Genomic DNA, 26,147 nt, shown 5'->3' with positions numbered 1-26,147 from the left:
ACGTTTCGGGGAGGCCACGGGTCCGTTTTGGACGAAATCGCGTGCGACCGTTACGCGTCCTCCGACGTAATAATTGACGGTTGTTACGCAACCATTAAGCAGATTAAACACCCTTGCGAAGCGTCCGCCACTCTTCCCGCGCCTCTTGAGTTAATTAAACGATACGCGTCCAGTCCCTTCCCACTCCCCGTTCCTACCTCGCCCGCGACCTAAAATACCGTACCCGACCCTGGGAGGATTCGTGTCGCCCGTGGATTTCGCGACCGTGCACGATGGAACGTCATCTCTGGAGACGATTTATCGTACCACGACAGATAAAAACGGGCAGTACCCACGCGGCGACGAGAAACGTTTTTTCCGGGCGGTTCGCGGCTCGGTTTTTTCTAAACATTTTCCGTCGATTATTCTCCGACGGCCATACCGCTTTGATCGGAATCCAATATCGCTGAGTAAAAATGAGTGTGCGCTTGATCATTGGAATGTGTGTGTTAACGGATTCGTATTACACGGAGGAGTCACAAGGAATGCTTATACTTATGCCGTTCATTAAACACGATTTCTGCGATACAATTGTTTTTCCAAATGTGTTGTATCTTATATGTTTATATTTATATATTATGCGTGAAGATTACATAACAGCATAACTTTTCATAACTGCAAAGGTTTTTTCGTTCGATTTCGTTTATAATAGAGAAAATTGTAAACTTTTACGTTCAGCTAAAAGTAACCGTTTTCGATCTCGAAATACTGTATCAATTTTTGAAGTTACATGCAGCGAAGCTAATAGTTAAATGTATAATCGTTTTTGGACTATAGTATAGAACTATATACTTGGCACTATAGGCACATGCCTGCTCACACGCATTGCTCACCTCGCAGGATAAAACTTGTCGTATCACAGTCTCGATTGTTTTCGAAATGAGTATTGTTCTTAAAATGACCGTTGTTGAAGTGTAATCGCCGATTTAAATTATAAAAATAATTTACGAAGTATTCGAGTTAAACACGTTTATGTTGAATAATGAATATTGAATAATCCAAAACTGAATAATATGTAATAAATAATTAAATCTAAAATAATGAATAACGAATAATCCTAACAACTATAACAATGAATGAAAATAAACAAAATTAATCAAATAAAAAATAAATTAATGAACAATTGTTTCTTGCTCAAAAAATTAATCAAACCATCATTTATTCTACTAATGCACTACTCTGATTACACTGTAATATAACAACATATTAGTATTCACTATGGATATGTTATATTTAGACATTTAGTAATCAAAATGAGTTCGATTACAGATAAGGATCAATTTCAACGTTCTACAAGTTGTGTTCATGTATAATGTATATTATTAAATGAAGAATTATAGATGAACGCGGTACGTTATTCCAGCGTTCTACCACGTAACTTTAATTTTTAAACTATAATATTTTAAAAGGTAACGCGGACCATACCAATATAGTATACTGACTGTATGCGGCTTATGGGCCAACAGATGTTCTTTCCCGTTGGATAGTAAAATTTAACGGTTAACACTTCAAGAATTATTAAAGAATTATAAATGTACAGAAGAGAAAATATAATAATGAATGGCCACTAATGTTGTGGGTATTGAATATAACAAAAATAAAAATTTTTTATTCGATATTGTAAAATGACAAAAATGTATGCATTTAAGCAAGACACTACCAATATCGAAAAATAAACTGTCTACGAAGTGCACAAAAATTATCATTATCAGTCAAGCCTTTTTACTTTTCTTGCAATCTGTGTATAACACTATTGAGACCCATACATGATTTATAACATATTTTCTACCATGATGTCTTCAAAAATGCAAACGAGAGAAATTATTCAATTATTTCCTCAAAAATATCAATCTTTCACGATTAGTAAAATAGTTCATTATTACATAATTTGACGCCAACAATTGTTACTCTATTCTATAAATATATTTTATGTTTTATTATTATATTTTATAAAAAAAAAAAAACAAGTTTTGTACAATATAATATAATATTCAATCGTATAAATAAATATAGTTAATTACCTCAATATTGCATTGTATAAATTAATATTAATAAACATAATTTAACAAAAAAGTATTTAAATTTAAATAATGATAACAAAGCTATTTTAACGAGATAATAAATTAAAAGAAACTTTGAGGTACTCAATATATTTATGGTCATAAATAAATTGTAATTTAATTTAAATAAGTCCAAATATTATAATAAATAACAGTTTGCATTAATTTATTATATTAATTATTCGAAAAATATTTATAAAATTTTATCAATACAAAAAAAAAAAAAATAAAACCCATTCAAGAATAAATATAGATTTATCATAATTGTATTGAAAAGTCACTACATTTTGTTAGTATATAACTTATATTATTGCTATTTTTTTTTTTTTTTAATAATTCATTATAACAGAAATATTTCGTTATATTTTTAGCTTAAAAATTTAACTCTAAAATAAAGTTTTTATTTTTTATGTTTATAACTTTGATGATCTAATTTTTATTATTTTACGTAAAAAAAAAAAATTAAAAAAATATTGAAAAATTTAGAGTAGAAAGTTTTTTAAAATAATAATATTGCACGATTTACTTTACTATTGTATTTTACTTAAATTTTGTATGATATATGTTTAGGTATGGATGTATTATCAACTAATATAGGTATACGTTCAAATGCTATTATTAATACGGGTTGTATAGACGGGACATCTTTTCCTTTCTGTTAATCCTCCATGATATATTATTATCATTTTACCACACCAACAGATTTTAACAACAACTAAAACCAATACAAATATATGGTTTGATAAATAAGTACAGTGTTTAATATAATAATATAATATTTCGTATCACTATTTCAAACTTTTTATTTTCAACTCAAAGTATAATATACAGTTTTAAACTATATATATATCACTATTATTATTATTAATGCGGTAGCCTATAAGCGCATAACTCTGAATTTGTATTAGTACTTACATTTTACGGCTTGTCCTTTTTAACGTGTTGTTATTATAAATAATTCCATAACAATTTGTTTGTTGATAGATGAAGACATTATGACGATAAGTCTAACTTCGACTACAATCACAGTAGAAATAAAAAGTAGTCATACTCGTACATAGTACGGTGGTCATGCCACACCCACGGTAATAGTAACAAAGGGCTATATTATGTGAATAGTGACAACGACGACATACATTAATTTGTACGACCGACTTCTCACGCGATCCTTTACAAATCGAGTTATAGGGTAAAAGCAACAGTTTTTCCTTTTTTTTTTTTTCAATAGCTCATAATCGATATCGTAACTTAAATAGTTTTTTCGGCGAAACCACTAAACCGTAACTGATTCATAAACATTTCAATTGAATAATAATAGTAATAATGATAGGTTATAACTTAAAATACTTATGTGTTATGATTCATAAACGACACATAATTTCATAATCACTTATGATTGAATAAGGGTAAAACAAATAATGATCCTTGAAGTCAATTCAAATTAAGCGCCAATATCTATTAAAATACAGATACAAAAATGTTGGGTAATTCAATGCACTCGTTAGTAAAATTGTGTACAAAAAATATTCTAGTTAGTTAGTTCAATAATGTATTTGGCAAGTTCGTATTATTACATTATTATTAGAGTTACTATAATAACACGAATATTTAATTCCATGAAATTATACGTTAGTTTTTAACAATTGATTAAGATTATATTGTGTACCAAATATTAGTATATTTAGTACAAAATAAACAAACAGGTAATGTAAATAAAAAATATGCTATCATCATGATTCATGAAGTTTGTAACTAAACATATCACAGGCGCATACCATAGGCAATTTAATAGCAAACGTGTATACAATACTTATTAGTGTAATTTTATAAAATTATATTTTTTTACCCACTGATCATGAAGTTTAAAATTGAAAACATAATAAAAATAAATTTACAATCATCAAGTTAATTGAATACTCGGGTTAGGTTAGTGATATTATTTAAACAATATTATTATTTAATCAAAAGATCTACTGTCTTTTACATCATGAAATAAACTTTATATTTTTAGTAGAAAATATAACATACGCTGCCTATACTGAGTAGTACTACATAATGAAGATTAATAATTTTTTTTTCTTTTTAAATATAAAAAGTGAATTTTCCAAATTTTTTCAATAATTATTAAAGATTTATAAAATCACAATTATATAGAAACACATTTATTCTATGCATTATTAATATTATTATATAGTATTGTTTTATTTTAATTTAAAAATAATTAAAAATTACAATTTTAAAAGTGAAAATAAGTTTTTATTAAGGGCTATTGATAGCTTAAAATGTTAAGTTACTCAAAGACTACAAAAAAAAAAAAAAATTAATAAATATTATTTTATGTTAAACCCTAAACAATTGAAATATTAAAATAAATAAACAATTAAGTAATAAATATTTTTATTTATTATAAAATCTTCAAATCAGAAGATTTCATTAATAGTGAAAATGAAAACTAACTTACGAATATTTGATAAAAATGAACAACAATAAATAAAAATTATTATTTCTTTTAATTATCATTATAATCTGATTATCATTCAACTTTATTTCGTATCATTTTAAACAACCTCAGAAGAACTGAGAAATAAAAGTAGTAGTATCGGAACCAATTTATTTGAAAATGATAATGAAACAATTTAAAACTTGAAGGTTTGTTTTGAAATTATTTTTAAGTCTATTATACCAGAAGGTAAGCTTATTGTTCAATTAGACATAAGAAATAGTTCATATAAATTTTATTTTAGTAAAAGAATATTTTAATGTAATACTTAATTTTAGTTTTATTAGTCTAAATTATAAATTATATTTATTTTGAATACATCATTTTAAATTTCATTGAATAAATAGTACCTTGAACTTTTTAATAACTTAAAAGAAAATTCATAAAAATACATAGGATTTCAAATATATAATTCACAAAACGCAAAATTGTTCATTAAAATAATAATTTCTCGAATCGCGTATTTAAACATACAAAAATGAATTATTCTCCAATTATTGCATAATATTGACATATCAGAAAAGTCAAATTTGCTCTCCACACTTGAGTTTAAATCAATATGATTAAGATTAATAGTTGTTTATTCTTCGTGTGTCACAAACAAAACTTTATACTATGACCTATATATACATATGTATATAGAAGTATAGTTTCACAATTTTCTTTATTTTGGTATAAGCACTTTTCATGATCCTTCTATAAACTATATAAATAAATAGTTTATATATAAATTTAAATAAATTAATAATTTTTTTAATTTTTTGAGTGACGATTTTATTGACTTTTTATACTTGTATACACCTTTGTATATACCTGATGATAAATTTTTAATTCGAAACCAGTCATACATTAGAATAATAATTCTTCTTTGGGTTAAGTATTTATTTATTCGATTATTTATTTTCTATATATAAACTATTTTTTTATATATATTGATTAAATAGTATTAACCGTTTACTAATATTTTTACTAATTTATTTATTTAAATACTAATTATATTTTATCAATAAATGAACGACATTTTATTATTACCTGAATATTTTACTTTATTCTTTAAATTTTCCAGCTAGAAATAATAATTATACTATTTCATTTTAACTTTAAAATGCATATATTATATGCTTAATGCTTTTTAAATTCATTTTGAACACTAGAATTTCTAATATTTTTAAATTTATCTTCTTTTGGGAAATTTACTATAGTATTCCAATAATTTTAAAAATATATCAATAAAATTATAATAGAACTTTTCTTTAAACTCAATAGAGAATTTTTAATTTCACGTATTGAAGTTTTCAGAAATTAAAAATAATTTTCAACTTCATTCGAAATTATATACTAAATTAGATCAAGTACTTAACAAAAATTTGTTTTTGTAATCAAGTTTTGAAGATATTTTATATTGCTATAACAACTTTTCTTTAGAATTTTATGTATTAACACTAAATTTTAAAATCATATTAAATAACATCAATTTAAATCAACTGCAATAATATATGTACTCTTATAACTTAGTTCTTTCAAAATAATGATTTTTTACTGTGCACATATAATATAACATAGATAATTGCCATAAATACATATTAATATAGTAAATATTTGTATCAAAAAAAGACATAACCCCTTATTTCATAAACAAAAAATAATCAAAAATATTAGTATTATTATTATCGTATTTATAACATAATTTTACTATAATTCATTTAAAAACTTGAAGATATTTGAGCAAAATTGTTGATAATGTTGTTCGAGTTAAAACGATCATTTTTACTATGTCATATTATAAAAAATCAATTAAAGTGTTATAATTTTAATATACACATATTATGTTGAATTATTTACAAACTGTTTCATGTATGCTTTAAATAGTATTTAATGTATTTGAGACTAAATAAAGGAAAACATATAAATTAAATTTAAAAATGACATGTACATATTCGTTATCATTTTAACACACCGTTTGTATGTTATATTCTAATATATCATATTATTATACGTCTCTGATTTATATTTCCATTTTTTTTTTTTTTTTATAATTAAACATAATTTTTCCACATAATGGTGAGATATAGATATAACATAAAAGTCAGTGGTTTATTTTGAGTATTACTTCGGTTCCTCACTTAGAATTTAAAGTTATTGATTATATTCATCCCATTCATAGTTAGGAATGCTTAAATAATAAAGTTAAGAATTTCGAATGATAATAAGTAATACTATATAAGTAAAAATAATACAAAAAAAAAAAATATATACTAAACAATATTTCTTAATCCTGAATTCTGAGTAATGGTACTATATATGATAGTATTATTTGTATATGTTACCGAAAAAGATGAAAATTCAGGAATTGTCAGTATATCCTAGACATTGTTGACAATGACTGGAAAGGTTAGGCAATGTTGGATATTTCGTAGTTTTATCAACATTTTCGTATTATATTAGGCAATGTTATAAATCCGCATTCAAACAAATATCAACATCGCTTTATCGGTGATCGATCTGATTATGGAACATTCAAGTCTTCATGAAATATATATTAATTTTAAATGGCGAACATTTTTTTAAATTGTTTGTGGTGTTACGAGCGGAGCCCTAGGCAAACCATTGCGGAGCATCAAAGGCCTCGCGGAGCACAGTTTGGGTACCGCTGTACTAGATTATATAATTCCAAGTGTCATAGTAATTTACCACGTAACAATAAAGATTAAGATTATGATTTATCCTAAATAGCTAATAAGTATTAAAATATCTTAAATTAATTTTTAATGTTATTATCAATGCCTTCTTTTATTAGGAATTGTTATCAATGACTAGGTATTGACATTAATTCCTTACTAAATCAGACATTATCGTTATTGACTAGTCATTGTCAACACGGACTGATTGTCACCTTTTCCGGTAACATATATATGTAATAGTATATGAATGAAAAATGTGTGTAATAAAAAGTTATTAGACACTTTTATTGTATGTTTTTAAGTATTGTGTCAATTCAAACTAACTTCTAATTAAAAAAAAAAGACACATACATAAAAACTAGAATATTTACAATCTGTTGCATAAACTCTAATACGATTTTTGAGAACTCATAAATTAAATTAAGTGTTCGATAGTTGATACGCACTCAATTATTTTTGCCAAAAATAATTCTCATATTGAATCATGCAAGGAGAAATTTGAAATATAAGCTATAATTGAACCGAGTATGTAATTCGAAACGTTCTATTTGAAAACTTGTTTTATTATATCGTATAACATACCGTGTAGCTTTTAAACTACCGAGAAATTGCGTTTATTATTTTATATACCATATTAATACATACTCTAATTTATACTCTAATTTGAAGTTTATATATATAAGGGTTTTTGTAATCAATATTTTTATGTTATTTCGTATATTTCATTCAAAAATATGATAGTGTATCATAATATAGTTTACATTTCAATTAAATATCAGAATCTTAATTTTAGTATGACATATATACGTCTGAATGAAAGAAACCATGGATGATAGTACATCAACAGAAGTGGTTTAAAATAAATAAACATTTTATAAATGTAAATGTAGCTATATATGTGTAACATAATAAATATTTTAAAAATGAAACAGTGTATACACGTTTAATCATAAGTAAGCGTAGACCGGTATTTCAGGAGGTGCCTACAATACTTTTGAGTCCTATGTTAAAAAAAAAAACATGTAGGTATGTTTAATAAATTATAATGTATAAATAATTAAATAAACATAATTTTAATATTTTATTTAATATTATGGTATATTAGTTCTAATGAATATTTTTTTTTTTTTTGAATCTCGTATATTTTTCTCAGATAGCTTCAATTATTTATAATATGTACTTTTGTAGTTAATTGTAGCTGTAATATTATTATAAATAGTTTTTACACAACATTTTGAAAATTTAGTTCAATTTTCTATATTGAAACATTTATATTTTACCTAATATTTTAGAATAAATTACATTTAATTTGAGCAACAACAGTTAAAATACATGTCCCTTACTCTTAGACTTAAATTTAAGAGCCACATTTACAACATTTCGAAGGGTGCCCAAATACACCCGGCACCCCCTGTGGGCACGACTTAAGTTTCAATTACATACATAATAGGTAGAATTGAAATACAACATATTGATCAACCGCAAAATGTTCTTTGTTACATCTTACGTTGTTATATGAGGTGTGTATATAATACATTTAGTATTTTAGTGCTAAACGAAAAAAGTCGGAGAAAGACCTCTTTACTTGTAGCAGCAGCTGCTATGGAAAGGTATTCAATGAGTTATGTTCAACGACGAGACGGAAAATTGTACTAAAATATAGTTTGATTAGGTACCCGACGAAAAAGGTATTATTAAAAATATTGTGAAGCAAAGAATAACGTTTACCTGCGATCTACGATATTGTTTATGATCAAATCGTGCCCCAATAAAAAAAAATATAATGTTTATGGTGTTTTAATTAGTTACTTTTCGTACTTCGGATACGTACGATTCGTACTCGGGCACGCAAGAATCATTAAATAATGTGTCACACATGTATTTCAATTTCCAATTGAACCGATATCTAGTTTTTACTCAAAATAACACGCACCTCGGTTGTCCGTTTTATAAACCAAGTGTACTGAAGAATATAATTCAATAGAAAAATTATCATGAAATATGAACTGTCAAAATGAACGGAGAATTTTTCATGAATTATGGTGCACGAATCTATAAAAAATAACAAAAATACCAAACAGGAGTAGAATAAATATATGGGTATAATAAACTGTTCAAAGGATATATTATAAGAAACCAAAGAATTCAAAGTACCTATATAAATTAATAGATTCCTTATTATTTGATTTTTATCAATAATAAATGCGAAAAACAATATAAATAATATTGATAAATACAGAATTACGTAATATTTTACATATACGTACTATAAGTTTTTATTTATTACATGTGAATATAGTTTTTAAAAATATCTACCGGACTAACGTACTCGTATTATTTTCTACGTAACATTTATTATACATATTTATTTATGTTTATTTTATTGGTTTTTGATATACTGTTAACATATTTTAGATTCCGAATGAAATGAGTAATTTATTAGTTTTACTAAGATATATTAAATTTATATATAGTATATTTTTTACTTGTTCGTGTACACAATTCTGACCAGAAAGATAGCTTCAATCATCACAAAATAATAATTGCTGAAAATTCACAAGAATTATTAAAGTTTTATACTCGTAAAATTAAATTTTAACAAAATCGGATACTTCAACAAATTTCCATTAGGCGATGTTATTTTTTTAGTTAAAGATATTTATGATTTATGAAAGACACATGTTTTCGAAACATATTAATTAAATTTCTGCTGTTTATAGACATAATAAATTTTATATACTTTTTTAAAAATTTGATTATTTTACTATATTAATTTAAATAAAGAAAAAATTACAATATGCATAAACATAATATTAGAATAATTGACATTTTTAGGCTAGACAGTATTAGAAAAAGGGATGTCCATTGACACTACTTTGAATAAATACTTAATTTAGTTTGTATTAAAGATAAAATTACGTTATATTATAGATAAGTTTATCTTTCACTCAGAATCATTTTTGACAGCAATGCGACATTGATTTCAAGTTTAAAATACCAATATAGTATTATTATTCACCCATCTCTAAATCTTACCCTATCTACGAATCTTCCTTTTTTTAATACTTCATATAACGCTATCTAATATAAAAATATGAAACAAATAATAACATATATAATTTTTAGATTTATAATCCATGATAAAATATAGAAAGTCCTTATTAAATACAATTGAACATATTATTATTTACCTTTGTACTTCAAATCATATTTGATTGTGTAGTGGTATATAAAAACACCTAACATTCTATAATTTTACGAATACAAATTATATTTCTAATTTGTAACTCTATAATTAGTACATTAATGTTAGTTACGTCAAATACAAAGTTAGATAGCGTTACTGTAAAACATATCGGTTAAATCCATGAAAATTTAAAGAAAATTTCAATCTCAAATGTACTATTTATTTATTATTAATTATTTAATTAATTTAGTGGCGTACTAAATAACAAAAGTAACAAAAACACCCAACGGAAACATTTCCTCAGCTCTTAACTATTAAAATCATATGCTTACAATTATATTTGGGTATTTTAATACTTTCATTACTTCATCGAAATACAAATGTATTAAGTATCACGTTACCTGTTATGAAATATATTTTAATCATTCATATATTACACGTTAAATAATATTTTAACTTAATTAAAATAATATTATATAACATATTTAAACAATAACCTATTTTAGTTAAAAAAATTGTTAATATCTAGGAAATAAAAAAATTATCAATATTTGTGAAAACAAACAGCATTAACATACTAAAAAAATTATGTTTTGCATCGAAATAAATAAAGAAGTTTGGTGAACAAAACTTAATATTATTTCAAATACTTAAAAAAATCAAAAATAATCTTTCTAAAATACAATAATTTTTGAATTTTCTATCTTTCCTAAAAAAATATATCGATAGAGGCTTTTAGTAGATATTCACTGATTGAAAATGAGTTCACAGAATTGGAAAATATACACGTATGATACATCATTGTAAAACTATTATACTCTTTCAACCAGAATTTGAAATTTAGCAATTTATAATGAGTTGTATTTTTATAATATTTACTATTTATTGATATGTATTGATGTTGTAATTATTTTAAATATCAAATGACTATAATTGTATCAAATCTTTTTAATACTTTATAGTCAACTATAAATATTAATTATTATTGAATTAAAAATATGCAATACTTTAAAATTTATTTTGATATAATATACAGAATGCTCTGACAAATAGTACTTATCTATCTATAAAACTCGAGCGTGGTATATAAGTATAGATAGCGTTATCTATATATCGCTATATATCGCTAATTTTAGAAATAATACAGTATAGGCTAAATAACATTATATTGTATCAAAGTACTAAGTAAAATTCAAATATTTATTCTTCAATTTTAAATTATATTTTTATTATAAATGTTTATTACTTCATAAAACTATTACATAGTTGTAATAAACTCATAATTATTAATTAATAATGAATGATTTATTAGTATTTAAAATATAAATTATTGATTCAACATTTGTATTTTATGTAAGAATTAACTACAGTTTAGCTAAAATAAAATATAGTTTAGTTAATAATATAAAGCTTTGATTTCTAATATAATAAATGCATGAACGAAAAATAATTGAACAAAAATCATTTAAATATTAAATGAATAAATTCCGAATAAAAAATAATATGCATTATACTTTTTACTTATGTGAATTTTTATATAAAGTTCAGATCATTATAATACTAAATCAACTGGAATAATATTATAATATTTAAAGCAATATGAACAAATATTAATAATAATATTTTTTTGAATGCTGCATGCTTCTATTCGTTCCACAAAACGAGAAATTACGGACAACTTTGATGAACTAAGTTTGCTTTCTAGTGGTAAAATATTGTACTAAATAAAAGCTAAAAAGAGGAATAATATTGAAATTACAGAAGTAAACCAATAAATAATAATCCAAGAGTAAATAAATTATCAATTTAAAAATAAGGGCTCGCTGGGTATCAGGTTTTGAGTCAACGGAATAGATTACAATAATCTTGCCCCTTCATATGGGATGAATACGAATATAAGCTATTGTAATTCGAATATCAAATAACAATAATAATTTAAAATAAACTTATTTTAAGAGTACTTTCAATTAAACAAAACTAAAATATTTATTTTGATTGCACAAATGTGCATGATAAAAATGTTGATAAAATAATGCGTCAATCATTGTTAATGCAATGTAATACACTTTTCATTTAGAATCTGGAGTAGCGAATAGTTTAAGGCGAAATTTGTTGATATTAAGTAATAATACGTATAAGTACATTGAGCACTTATTATTATTATTAATTAACTATAATTTTATGCTACAAAGGTGCGTACTTAAGGATTCATTGACTTATAATTATAATTTAATGACCTTATGATTAAATAAAGATTAGCTAGAGGACGATGATTTTTAAACATTGTACATATAAGTTTGATATGCATCTTATTCTGAATTCGTTAAAAATGTTTAATACCGGCTCAGTTTTAAAACAACTAATGGCGAGAACAGCGTTAACTGTTTGCAATAGTAATAATCAAAATTTGTAGTCTCGCAAGACTCTTGCTGGAAGACCAAGACGGTACTGGTCTATCAAGACCAAGACCAAGATTAGGCTTGCAAGAACAAGACCAAACTAATACCGAAGCTGCAAAATCAAGACAAAAACAAAATCATCACTGCAAGACTCTGTCTTGCAATTTTTTTTCCCCCCGAAAACACATTATTTATCTAGATTTCACTACCTAATAATTTGTAACGAAAATAATAAGAAATTATTTGTTTCGTTATTAAATTTGATCAGTATTCGAGGAAATGACGAATTATTGAAAAAATGATTAGAAATAATTGGAATTAATATTACAAAATAACATAATATAGTTGTTTCATACTTAACAATTACCGAAAAATTATAATTTTTTCCCAAAATCGATGAAAACGTCGAAAGTTATATTGCTCGTAGAATAATTTATAACTTATGTTCATAATACATCTCTACTTTGAATCATATATACTAATAATTGTTGGAAGTCATTACGGACTACGGTAGATATCATTTTGATTGGAACTACGTTTTTATTTTCGTTCGTAGTTAGTGTGATTTTTCCATACTAGACATTGTGTACTTAAACAACTGTCTTATACAGCATATCATTTCATTACTGTCGTAAACTTGTAGTCTATAATATTGATATTTATTATAAATGTAATAGGAACATATAAAGTTAATTATGTTGGTAAATTGATTCATCAAATATAAATACAAGTAAAATAACATAAATATAATATTTTAAAATGCAAAGTGTTAAACGAGTACCTATAATAAAAATTAAATTGTGTGCTTGTTTTATATTATTAATATACTATATAATATATTGGACTTAAGTTTCATCTTAGAAGTCATAGCAAAAAACCTACACAGCTATAACAGGTAGATATTATTATTTTTTTTTTATATTTTGTGAAAATAGCAAGTCTTGCAAGAGTCTTGCGCAAGACCAAGACCAAAATTTTAAAAGTCTTGGTCTTGGCATTGATCTTGTTTTGATCATCACTAATTTGCAATTTATAAATTTCGTATAAATATTATTTACAAAATATTTTTTAATATATACAATTTTGTATATTTTGTCGTTATAGTTTGGTTTCGAAGAAAATTATAATTTTTCAGTTGAATACGAGTAGGTATGCCACTAAATTAATTGATGCAAATTTTGTAGATTATATTATGTCATTGGCAAAAGGCCATGATTTCGAAACCATTTTTGAATGTAAATTTGAATACGAAGAGGTCTTATAACCGTCATGCACGTAATTAGGGAGGGAGGGTAGTAGAAGTGTTTGTCTTTCCACCCAAAGATCGTAATTATCAAGAATTAAGATATACAGTATATTCTACTTCATTACTCGTTATTTAAGCCCCAAAAATTTTGAAGATGTTTAATCCCCCTCCCAAAAAAAAAAAAAACAAATTAAGCATCTATTTACGGGCCCGATAACGGTTGACTTTGGAATGTGTGATATATATAACATTATGTCATACTATGACTATCCTTTAGTACATAGTATATATATATATACCTGTATACTTCAAATATGTATATAGAACTTTAAATTATATCAAAGCCATATCGCGTGGTTCCAACCACATTTTGTTTGCTTTGTACATATATCAACGAGATAGCTATTTTCATCGGGATAAACGTTAACATTATATAACATATCGATGGTATAGAACATTGAAGTCCAAGAATAATATTATTTTCGGTCTAACAAATTGACCGTTAAAATACTGTGTGTTTACCGTTGAAATTATACTACAATTGTGTCGATTTCAATATACTACCAATTTACTCATCAACTTAACTACTTAATCATTATGTCACGTTGTATACACATTTTATAAACAACAGTTTATATTTACATCACTAGGGTATTTTAATCCATTCATTTAAAATAAATGTTATTGTTGGAAGAAATGTTTAATGGAATCAGTAAAGCCGGTATTCATGCGGTTTCTAAACATTAAAATTAATTGAACCGACCTCAAAATTACCACGTTCGTGAGTTGTATATTCAATAATATTACAGACACGCAATAGAACACGATTTTGTGATTGGACAGTAGATTAGTTTGTAGAATGGATTGCAAGGAGTATCTTCAGGGATAAAAACTTATTATAATAATAGTTTTTTGGTGGTTTTAGTAATTTTATTAAATTCTAACGATAACAATAAGCGATTTGTTAAATTATAGTTTTTTAGTATGTGATATCGATGCAGTACAACATTTGATAAATTATATTCTAAAGTTGATATACAATTTTATGTTATACTTTGAATTTGTTGAAATAAATTTTACATATTAATAAAAACCAATTTTTAATATAACATGAAATAACATTATTTCATGTATAATATAAAAGAATATAGGTCTCTTTTTTATGTAAATACAGGTTTTATGATGACACTGTACTAATATTTCCTCCTATATTTTTTAGCTCGTTTCAACACCACATCGATTTTTCCACCGTAGGTATCTGTTAAACTTATATTACCCCGCATTTACTGTCAATGCTGATCCAAGCATTATAAGTAAACTGCCTCATACGTACGGCTAAACCTATAGTGTGATAGTTGAAATGTGACTACCCCAGCTATAAAATTATCTCGATTTTTGTACCTGTAAATTATACTTACTTTCGATACAATAGTTTCATATCCTAATACCGAAGTCGAAGTTTGTTCACATTTTCTGCTATTTTTTTTTATTTACTATTCGTGTTAATATTTTAACTTTTAATTTCAAATCAGCGGATTGAACAATGACGTTGTGATAATTTTTTTATTAGATAATGTAGTTTAAAATAAAATATATTACTTATTATTCACAATAATTTGAATAAGGACAACATATAGAATAATATAAGGATAATACACACAATACATTTCAAATAAAAAAAGTTAATTACGAGATTTTTATTTTTACAGAGTTATTAAATAATTATATAATAAATATTTGTATTTTTTCATTATAATTTCAAATAATAATCGACATTTAACATTCTGTATTCAATTAATTTCAATCCAAATCCAATTAGTAAGTTATTGAATTTAATTATAAAGTGTTTTATTAAATATGTAGTGATCATGATTACATGAATATAAAATAAATTCCATCCATGCATCATGGTAAATATTACATTTGATTAAAAAAAAAAATAATAATGAAAGTCAAATCATAAAAAGATGGGTATTTTGATATTTTTCTCGGTAAATAACATTCTTAGAACAAACTACCCAAGCTCGTTCATATGGAAGTGACTGATATGATATATTTGACATATGTTATTATGTAAATAAAACTCTTTATGGAAATTGAATGAGGTATTATTACTTCAGTTTGCATATATAAACCTATGATTCATTTTTTATAAATAAAATATTAAAATACATTAAAGCCGGTTGTACTTAATGACATATAGTGTACATTACTGGCCTACAAATGTGCTTTTATTTTAGCTTCTCTAAAGTTATTGAACTTAAATAAAGCCGTAGCCATATAGGATGATCATCAATAAAAACTATGTTTTTAGACACTTTTGACATCGTCGGTGTACAAGTGGGTAGGTATTTGATATGAAATATGAAATAAAATATAAAATATATGTTTCTCTCTCTTTTATGATCTGTTCCGTGTGGGCGTTCGAAATTATCGATGCAATATTTTTCCGATTCAACTCATTTGACGTGACTGCCATACAGTATTATTTTTTTATTTTTATTTTTTGTGAACATTTGACAACACTAATTAGCGTGATCTGCTTAATAGCTAACAAATTAAGTAAATAATTATTATACTGATACTAAAGATATACGGTACATTGTTAATTTGACAATTATTTATATGTAATTTTCATTCCTTTCTTTTTCGCAAAGGATTCCTTAGAAGGTAATTCGAAACACAAATTAGTGTAATGGTGCGAATTTTTCTGAAAATGATTTATGATCGATGAGTGAGCAATCGACAATAAGAAAAGAGAAACACTGTAACATTTATATTAACGATAACGACCACGTAAACTTCCGCCGCTGCAGCAAATTAATTTCTCACGGGTTGAACTAATTGTACGACGAATTAAACGAATCATAATCGATGATCTGTAGAAAAAACTTGCTGTTTATTTTTTTTTTCAGTTAAATTAAAAACTTGACTGTAGCAAGTTGAAAAGAAAAATAATTTGAATTTTCTCTCTCTACATTGGTTTCTCGTGTTGTTTCATTTTCTAGAAGATTATGAATATTATTTAAATAACGTGTTGGACAGTGAAACCAAAAACAATTCAATCGACTACGTGTTTTACATAACTAGATAGGTAGATAGTCATACAATAGAAATACAGTAGGCGTGTTATATAGGCAATTTAGTATCATAAATAACATTTATATATACTATATTTATATATTTAAGGAGTAATAATTAAAGTACAAGAATCGTATTAAATAGTGATTCATATTAATTTTAAATAAAAATCCTTTAAAATATTATAACAAAACAAATATTAATATTGACACTATGCATTTTTTTCGCTCTTGATTATCAGAATATTATGATTGCCAACAAGTATAATATACAGCTGTACATAATTATCCTTTATTTTATTTTTTACTTATTATACATACGATAAATGAATAAATAAATATAAATAAATCTTATTTCTATAATTTTTTAATATTTATCTAATTATCTTCACAGAAAATAAATATTTAAAATTAAAATCTATATGCATTTTAACGATTTTAATAACTAACTTTTTATTCACCTGCCATGGTGTGCTTTTCTATGATCAAAGTTGAAAAGACGTAATATTATAAAAAATTTACAAATTTATCTACCTAAAGAAAATTAAACGAAAAATATTCCATTAGACTTAGTTTGACAATTCGTATATTTTAGAACAGCGATTCTCAAACTATATTCCGCGGAACCCTAGGGCTCCGTGGGCATATATTAATTATTTAAATTTAAATATTATTAAATTTCTTAGTTATTGAGGGAAAACACTGGTAACCTGAATTGCGCAACGAGTTACACGTATTAGTGACACCAATATCATTTATAATTAAGAATTCTGATAAAATTTGGTTATTATGACTTCATAACTTGACTGGTATTTTCACAAAATTAAATGAAGTAAATTTATCAATACAACTTAAAATGACCAAAGTTTTCATAGCAAATGACAAAATCCGATCTTTAAAAAAATGAAATTTTAAACTGTGTGTTTTTCTCAATATATATTGAGAATATATATATATATTTCATATGAAATATTAATGATTATTGTTGTCTTGAATATAAATTCCTGATTTTCGGGATTCCGTACATTTTTTTGAATACATAAGGGCTCCGCGGACAAAAAAATTTTGAGAACCACTGTTTTAGAAGATTATTTATCTTATAGAATTTTATTTTTATTTCGTTTTTTAAAAATAACAAAAAGAATTTTTAATAAATATTCTTCACAGACAGTTCAACTTTACCTAAAATATATTCTGTATTAAGTAATTATAGTTGAGGATATTAATATAACAGTTGAAAATAATTCATAATTATGTATTCGTTTTTTATGATTGACAACAATATACAAGAACACGTGTTTTTGAATTTCACGTGCATTTATTGGCAATTTGATTTTAATAAATCACATAGGTTTTTTGGACTATGAGCATGTGAAACTATGTTTTTTGTAGCAGATATGTGAAATCGAAAACAACTTTAATGTTTTTTAGACGCTTAAAAGAAGTATGATACATGATATAATCTGAAGATGTAATAACAAAACTAGGGCATATAAACAGATACACCTTAACTCGCATACAAATACACGCATACATATACACAAATAAACTAATAATATCACTGTTAATAAATACACATACATATAAAAACGTTTATGTACGTATTTTAGCTAATCAGTGTTTCCAAGACTAATGTATGTTACAATAAAAGGATGAAATGCTTAAGTTCCACATTTACTCGTAAAATGCTATATAATATTAACAAATGATTTTCGCACATTTTAAATTATGATTTAAATCATTAAAAATATTTTTTTTCATAGTTCAACCATCATAGGACGAAGAGAAGAAAACGCTATTTTTTCAAAAATAATTATAGTTATGATAAGTACCGTGAATCGTTATTTTATCTTATTCAGTAAAGTCTAAAACAACGTAGATATATTAATAACACGAACTGAAGCAAATAAATCGTTATGATTTTCATACATAATTTCAGTTTTAATATTAATAATATTTACAAGATTAATTTATAAATTTCAGGAAATAATAGAAAATAAATATAAAAAAATAATTCGGCCAAGATAAGATTGTTCAACGGTATCTATGTTTTTTTTCTCCGACAGATATGATGTCGCGCCCATTACGTTATTATAATATGTAGTTCTAACATACCACTGATATTAATTACATAATTGAAAATTTATCAAGTTTGTTGCATAATATTAACGTTTAAAAATACTGCATAAACAAGATAATTTAGTATAATCATCTTATAATCTATAAAAAGCACGTAATTAGAATATTAACTTGGAAATGGCTTACATCTTATATATTAAATTGCCAACTCGGAAATATTGTCGAATTGATTGGGAATTATTTGGTATAGGTGTTTGATCTATACAAATTATACCCAAAATCTATACTATATTTTTATATGAACCTTTTTGAAGCGAGTTGCGTTTAAAGGTAAGCAAATAAAAAATTATAAATCGTCTTAATGTACAACGCCTACATGATTAATGGGCTATAATTAAATAATACCTGGGCATTAATCAGTTAAAACATTTATTTATTCTTATAACTTTTCATCTTAACTAGTTTATTTCTCTGGTTAATAGTGATTAATGTCATAACTCATGTAAATAATAATTGTAATACCTTAGCCTAGGTAATTTAAAAATACTCTACACAGATAAAATATATTTAATATACTGATTCAAGGTATAAAATGTTATAAAAACGTGTATAATTACTGAAGTGTACATTATTAAAATACATCTTAAAAACATAATTAATAAGAATTTTAAAAATTAAAGGATGACTTATTCAACCCAAGTGTTTTGCTTATAATATTACTAATTAACTTTTTACTGTCTAAATGAAGTATTTAATTTATAAATAAACATAATTTTTTGACTTAATCAATATAGTTCAAGTATTTTTCACCTCATTAATTCATTAACTTTTACTCATTGGAGAGCCCGACTACGATCCCACATGTACGCCAGCGTATGAGGAATCTATTTAAGAATTATGAGTGTAACTAAAAAAATGTAATTACCACGGGATAACCGGCATTATAAGATCAAAATTCATTCGTAAAAATATAATACAATATAGTAACTATTCTATTTATTTTAATTATTATATTCTATTACTTAATTTTTCTTTTTTTTTTTTTTTTGCTCTTATTGCCCATAGACACATTATGAATGTATGAACAAATTATTACGTGTAGCTAATCTATGATTTCCCAGCAATTAATATATTTAGTCTTGGTTCTCTTGATGCTCGCATTATCGTTTTGGTTGTATACGTCTGTTTTCAATTTGCAACATTTTTATAGACCAAAGATCACGTTCAAATCGTTTTTCATGGATATTTTCCGATTATATTAAGAATCATAATAAAAATAATAGGATTTTAAAATCATTGAAACTTTCACTGAGTATTTATGATTCGACGAAAAACTATAAATCGTTCAGTGTACGACACAAAGTGGCTTATTTTCCACGTACCACATTTAGTTATAAACGTTCTGAATGATTCAATACAAATGTATGTAAGCAAATGGTTTTTATTTTATTAGTTTCTTTTTTTTGATACAAAAAAAGTTTTTAAAAAATAATAATCTCTTTTTCGTTTTAACCATCGTGCTAATACATATAGTATTTTCTATTTAATAACTAATATTTAATATATAAATAAACTAAAAATAATAAGTTTAATAATTAAAGCACTTAATAAAATATTTCAACAGTCAGTACAGAGTATTTGCATATTAAAAGGAAAATCAAATTTACTGGAAATCAATTATCAATGTAAACTTTAAATTACTTCTATTAACAATATAATTAAATACTATTGAAGTTAATCAAAAAAACGAATAACTTAGCTTACAACTTAATATTTCAAATCAATAAACAAATATTAAGTTTATAGAAAGGAATGCAATATTACAGTAATTACCAATTTAATTTTCGCTGAAACACAATGAAAAAAAAAATAAAAATTGCGAATTATAAAAAAAGAATAATTTGTTATTATTGAATTCAACTTCTTAATGATAACACATGCAACATATTTTATTAATTTTGATCGACTGCGACAGGCAGGAGCTTTTTAAATTTATTATACTAAAAATATTTCCCATAGAATTTTGAAATTTCTTTTGTGAAACTATATTTTCAAAAGATAATAAGGATAAATAATATTTAAGTACAGAATACGTTTAAACGTATCACTTAATATCTTCGAACAATATTTGTTTTTATCCGCCACAAAAAAAAAAAAAAAAAAAAAAAACCTAAACGGTAAACATTAGGTCACAACTCAAAATATTTAACAAAATAAAACGAGTAACCGTACCATACATCATCATGGATGCTCATAGTTTTCCAATAAGAAAGATAATATCGGGTAACTGAAACAACGTAGAAACATTATATTGTATACCGGATTTGGTGTTCTACGTTTAATACGTTACATACGCTCACAGCAGACTCGTATTTTTGAACTGTGTTCGTATACGAATAGCAATGGTATATACGAACGGAGTTCAAGAATGCGTCGGGTGATATCCGACCTTCCATTACGAGTACAACCAGCAATGAGCTTTTACGATTAACTTTTAAATACTGCGAAGAGCACGTTTTATAACCATGGAAACTAGGACATGTGATACTCATCACTCGCTATGTTTAATATTATACGCATTGCTGATTCGATATTTATTTTTATTTATTTAGTCAGTGAAAGGTGAAGTTGGCACCTCCACTTTGTCTTATCAGTTTTAAATAAAAAAAAATAATTGTAAATTAATTGTAAATCATTTAAGATGCAATATTGAAATTCGTAAATCCTCAAGAAACTCAGAAAATCAAAAAATCAAAAAAAGGGGAGGGGTGGAGAAAATTCACGCGACCATTCACTTCGTCCTATCGGTTTCAAAATAATTCCCAATAATTGTAAATACAATTTTTAAATTTGTATATCCCCAGGGAATTCGAAAAATCAAAATAAAATTATTATAAATAATAATATATTATTATTGTTATAAGTGGGATTACATCATATATATAGTTAGCAGATATTACGATAGTATATAGTTTAATATTAATAACGATTCGAACTTATGATATTATTAACCTAATATACTTTATAATATGATTACAATAATACATTGGTTGATATTTCAAAATTCCAAGGAAACTGAGAAATCGGAAATTTTATAGTCAATTTTTTTATTATATATATATATATTTTTATGTCGAAAAATTCATTTATTTTTCCTATTGAAAAGTTAAGTTATTTTATTATATTAACGAAAATCTTAAAACTTAAATACGTAAATACGTGTATACTTGAATATACGTACCTGTATACTCGTGAATAATTACACGTGTAGACGAAGTTTTAAAGTACACGTTTTTATATTTTAAAAAATTAATTTCACGGGAATATGTGAAAGCGTGTACACGTGAAACAGGAAACTCTAATAATTACTCGTCTGTATTTCATCAGATTCTTATATCATTTTTTTTTATGGTAGACGCCTATACTACAGAATATACAGTATAACAGGGGTAGCCGATTATTTTTATTATTATTTTTCGATTGATTTAGAATTGATTAAAAATTATTTGTTTTTTTGTTTGAAATAGATAGGACAAAGTGAGGAATCTGGCTGAAGTTGGCACTCCATTTTGATTTTGATTTTCTGAGTTTCCTGCTGATGATCATGGGGTAGTGCAAAGGGAAATGCCCTGTTTTGACATTGCTTGTATGTTGTAAACGGCGAACTACTTGCCAATAACATGTAATGTTAAGTATCTATACACTTATTAAGTGTACACTAGATATTCGAATACGTAATATGTATAATGTATGATTCGCGGAATGTTTGATCAAACGCGGTAGATGTATTACAATAATGAAACGTAATTAGTAACAAATATAGGTATACGTATTATATCAAGTGAAATATTCATCAGACATGTAGATACCATGTGTAATGTTTATGTACGTGCTGCTACTGCAGGTGGCGCATACGAAATGCTGGCAAACACGTATTATTTTAGAGGAAGGAGAGATCGTCCACCCACAGTCTTATCCGCACCAAAGCTTCTGTTAAGTGTAACATATTAGATTATAAATTTGTACCAAATGTTTTTAAGTTTCTTGCCTTTGTTTATTATGTTTTGTTCAAATCAAATATTTATTTTATTATCAGGGTAGATAAAATTATTCTTGAATCCGAAAAGTTAATAAAAAAAAATAAAAAAAAAAATAAACTAAAAACTATTGAATAAATCCTTCTCTCACGCTCTTTCGCTTTCACACACTCTCGAAAAAAAACAAAATTCTAGATATTACGCGTATCTGAACATTACCTGGGATAGTGATAAAATTATTGTTATCGTAATGTAATTGTCATTGTATACGTGATCCAATGAATTTGCGATATGATAATAACATAGCTACTGCAAAAATATAAATAATATAATAAATCCATTACATTTTGCAACGATTAATTTAAGTAAAACAAATTATTTCGAAATTCAAAATTCTAACGAGTGATTTTAAACAGTGGTATGGTTAAGGGGGAGTTTTTGGGTTCAACCCCCTCCCCATTGCCAAATTGTTACTACTAAATAAATAGGTAAAAATTAAAACAATTATTATCTAAGAATACCATAAATAATCTTTACCAGCCCCCTTGTTTTCAAATTGCATTAGACAGAGACACAGAAATCATTGTTAAGATTCCAGTTTTTAACTTATTTTCTGCGCGATTTTCGTTTTTCGGGATCAGCAATGGATTTCCTAATAAAGTTTAATTAATACAAATTTTTACCATCTTCAAATATGACTGTATTGTAACGATTAAATACACCGATTTACGGAAATCAAATTAATTCAAGTCTAGCATGTGAAAATGTAGTATTTGTGACTAGACAATAAAGGTACGAAAAAATCGCAAAAATCATTAAAACCCGTAAGAAACGATCCTAGACTTTAATTAACAGACACACATATTGAAAAATAACTAGTTGTTCTTTACATGTATATGATAAAAAATTTAAAATTTTTGAACTATTCGTATACACTTTACGAACATGATCCAGAATCAATTTCCGTTACAGTGTTCTTCATCGATGAACACACGACAAAACCATATTAAGACGTGATTTTTACGTTTTAGACGATCTTCTGCCGGTTATCCTCGCAGAATAATACCATATACTTCACAGTATATAGTACACATGCCTTAATCGTGCGACAGGACCCGCACTCGTCAAAGATATCGTACCGTTTCGTGACCATCGTGGTCTAGGAGTGACGTAATGTGTATGATATTTTTTGTCGCGTCGTCATTGACGCAAGTTTAGCCTTTAACTTGTGATACCTAAAATGATTTATCTCGAGAACACCTGTGAGGTGCTGGTATTTACTGAACTACAACTATAACCTATTTAACGTAAAACGTTTTGATTTTGAATTATAACGTTGAAGGAAATCGACGAGACGTTATACAAAGGCAAGATGAAGAACCTAATGCGGGGATCTTCGTGATGTTAACGGTGCGAATCCAATCACTACTTCTTTATTATCATTGGGCACTCGGCTCGTGCATGTGTAACGTCCTAATATGAACACTAGCGAACTTTATAGTATTACCGACAACTACTGGCAAAGACCGGATTCTAATAAACGCAGAAATAATTCTCTTCGGACGATATTTTTAGCATTTTAAATGAACTCGATGTGCTTTCCTATAAATTAAGGGTGCTTATAAAGCACTCCCTGGGACGGCCTACTCGTACATTAGTGTGCGCTGTTATTGTTCGGCCGTACCTACCTGTAGCGTCACTGCTTTGTCGTCGGTCGCACGGGCCCAAGACGGGGTCGGCGCACCGCCTCCTCCAATGGATCTGACCGAGTGGTCCCAGCTGACCGTCCTGCTGCGCCTACGCATCCTTTTTTCTGAGTCCTGCGGTCCGCGGTCCACCATGTCCTCGGCACCGTCGCCGTCGTCGTATTGCCGCCCGGGGTGACGGCCGAACACGGGTCTTGCCACAAGCGCGCACGGAACGCGATTTTCGATCACAGCGGCAATGGCGGCGACGACGTCACCGTATCGTATGACACGCCGAGATAATCACGATGACCGACGTTATTTTCCGCCGTTAATTAATAACACCGATGGTACGGCCGGGGTACTCAAGTTGATTAAAAAAGCACAACAACAACAACAATAACAACAACAAAAAACAAAAAAAAAAGGTTGAACGAAATATTATGCCGTACGCAAGCGAGCACCTCCGTACACGTAATTACCGTTCATAAGCGGCCGAGATCGTGGGGGAGGAATTCAGGTTGACGCGCGTGGACTAGGACCCCCGAAAAGGGACGTGGACACCGGACACAGCACGGAGGGGAGCGCGCGAGAAGAGTAAGAGAGAAAAACCCCCGAAACGTCCTAACCCCTATGTTTAATTACGTTAAAATGTTTGCGAGGCGCGACAAATGCGCGTGATAATATTATAACAACCGGAAAACAGGGGTCGTTGCGTGTAACACGTTTCCACTGGCACCCCGAGCGCGAGTAGTGTGCGATTTGTACCTGTGTGTACACTCGTATACATTTATGGTCCGAGACATCGATACATCATATCGTTGTTGTACGGCATTTATCGGGTTGATCCAAAAGTCATTATATACTTAACTCTCCTTCTCCCTTAACACACCCCCCTCAAACCACACGCCATCGACAGACGACCGATGTTTACACGCGCTTTTATATACTCGTATACATTTGTATATATATATACGCGACGTGTATACTCTGTAGCTCAAACGTCGCTTATGTTTTTTTTTTCTCTTAGTTTTACGACACTCCCGCCCGAACAAACAGTTTTTATGCCTGTTCTTGCGATGGCGGTTTTACAACTCCGAGTTGACATTTATTTCGTTTCCTTTTTGTTTTTTGTTTTTCAATGCCCTGTTCGA

General features: G+C 26.6%; 1 protein-coding gene across 2 annotated transcripts in view; it reads right to left on the bottom strand.

Annotated features, from left to right (window-relative positions):
* LOC112681700 overlaps nt 1–25,272 on the bottom strand; it is a 72,813-nt gene extending 47,541 nt beyond the window's left edge. Inside the window, exon 1 of one of the 2 annotated variants that reach the window (XM_025551985.1) lies at nt 24,997–25,272. In XM_025551985.1, the coding sequence (XP_025407770.1) occupies nt 24,997–25,149 (153 nt within the window). In that variant the 5' untranslated portion in view covers nt 25,150–25,272. Of the gene's footprint in view, nt 1–3,014; nt 3,112–24,996 lie in introns of those variants that run through there. The other variant, XM_025551986.1, reaches the window with a different exon arrangement.
* Nucleotides 25,273–26,147: the final 875 nt, after the last annotated feature.

The sequence above is a fragment of the Sipha flava genome, unplaced genomic scaffold (assembly GCF_003268045.1).
Source record: "Sipha flava isolate LNK unplaced genomic scaffold, YSA_version1 194_pilon_pilon, whole genome shotgun sequence".
Lineage (NCBI taxonomy): Eukaryota > Metazoa > Arthropoda > Insecta > Hemiptera > Aphididae > Sipha > Sipha flava.
The sequence above is the reverse complement of the archived record's forward strand: the minus strand, read 5'-3'. Positions and strand labels throughout refer to the sequence as shown.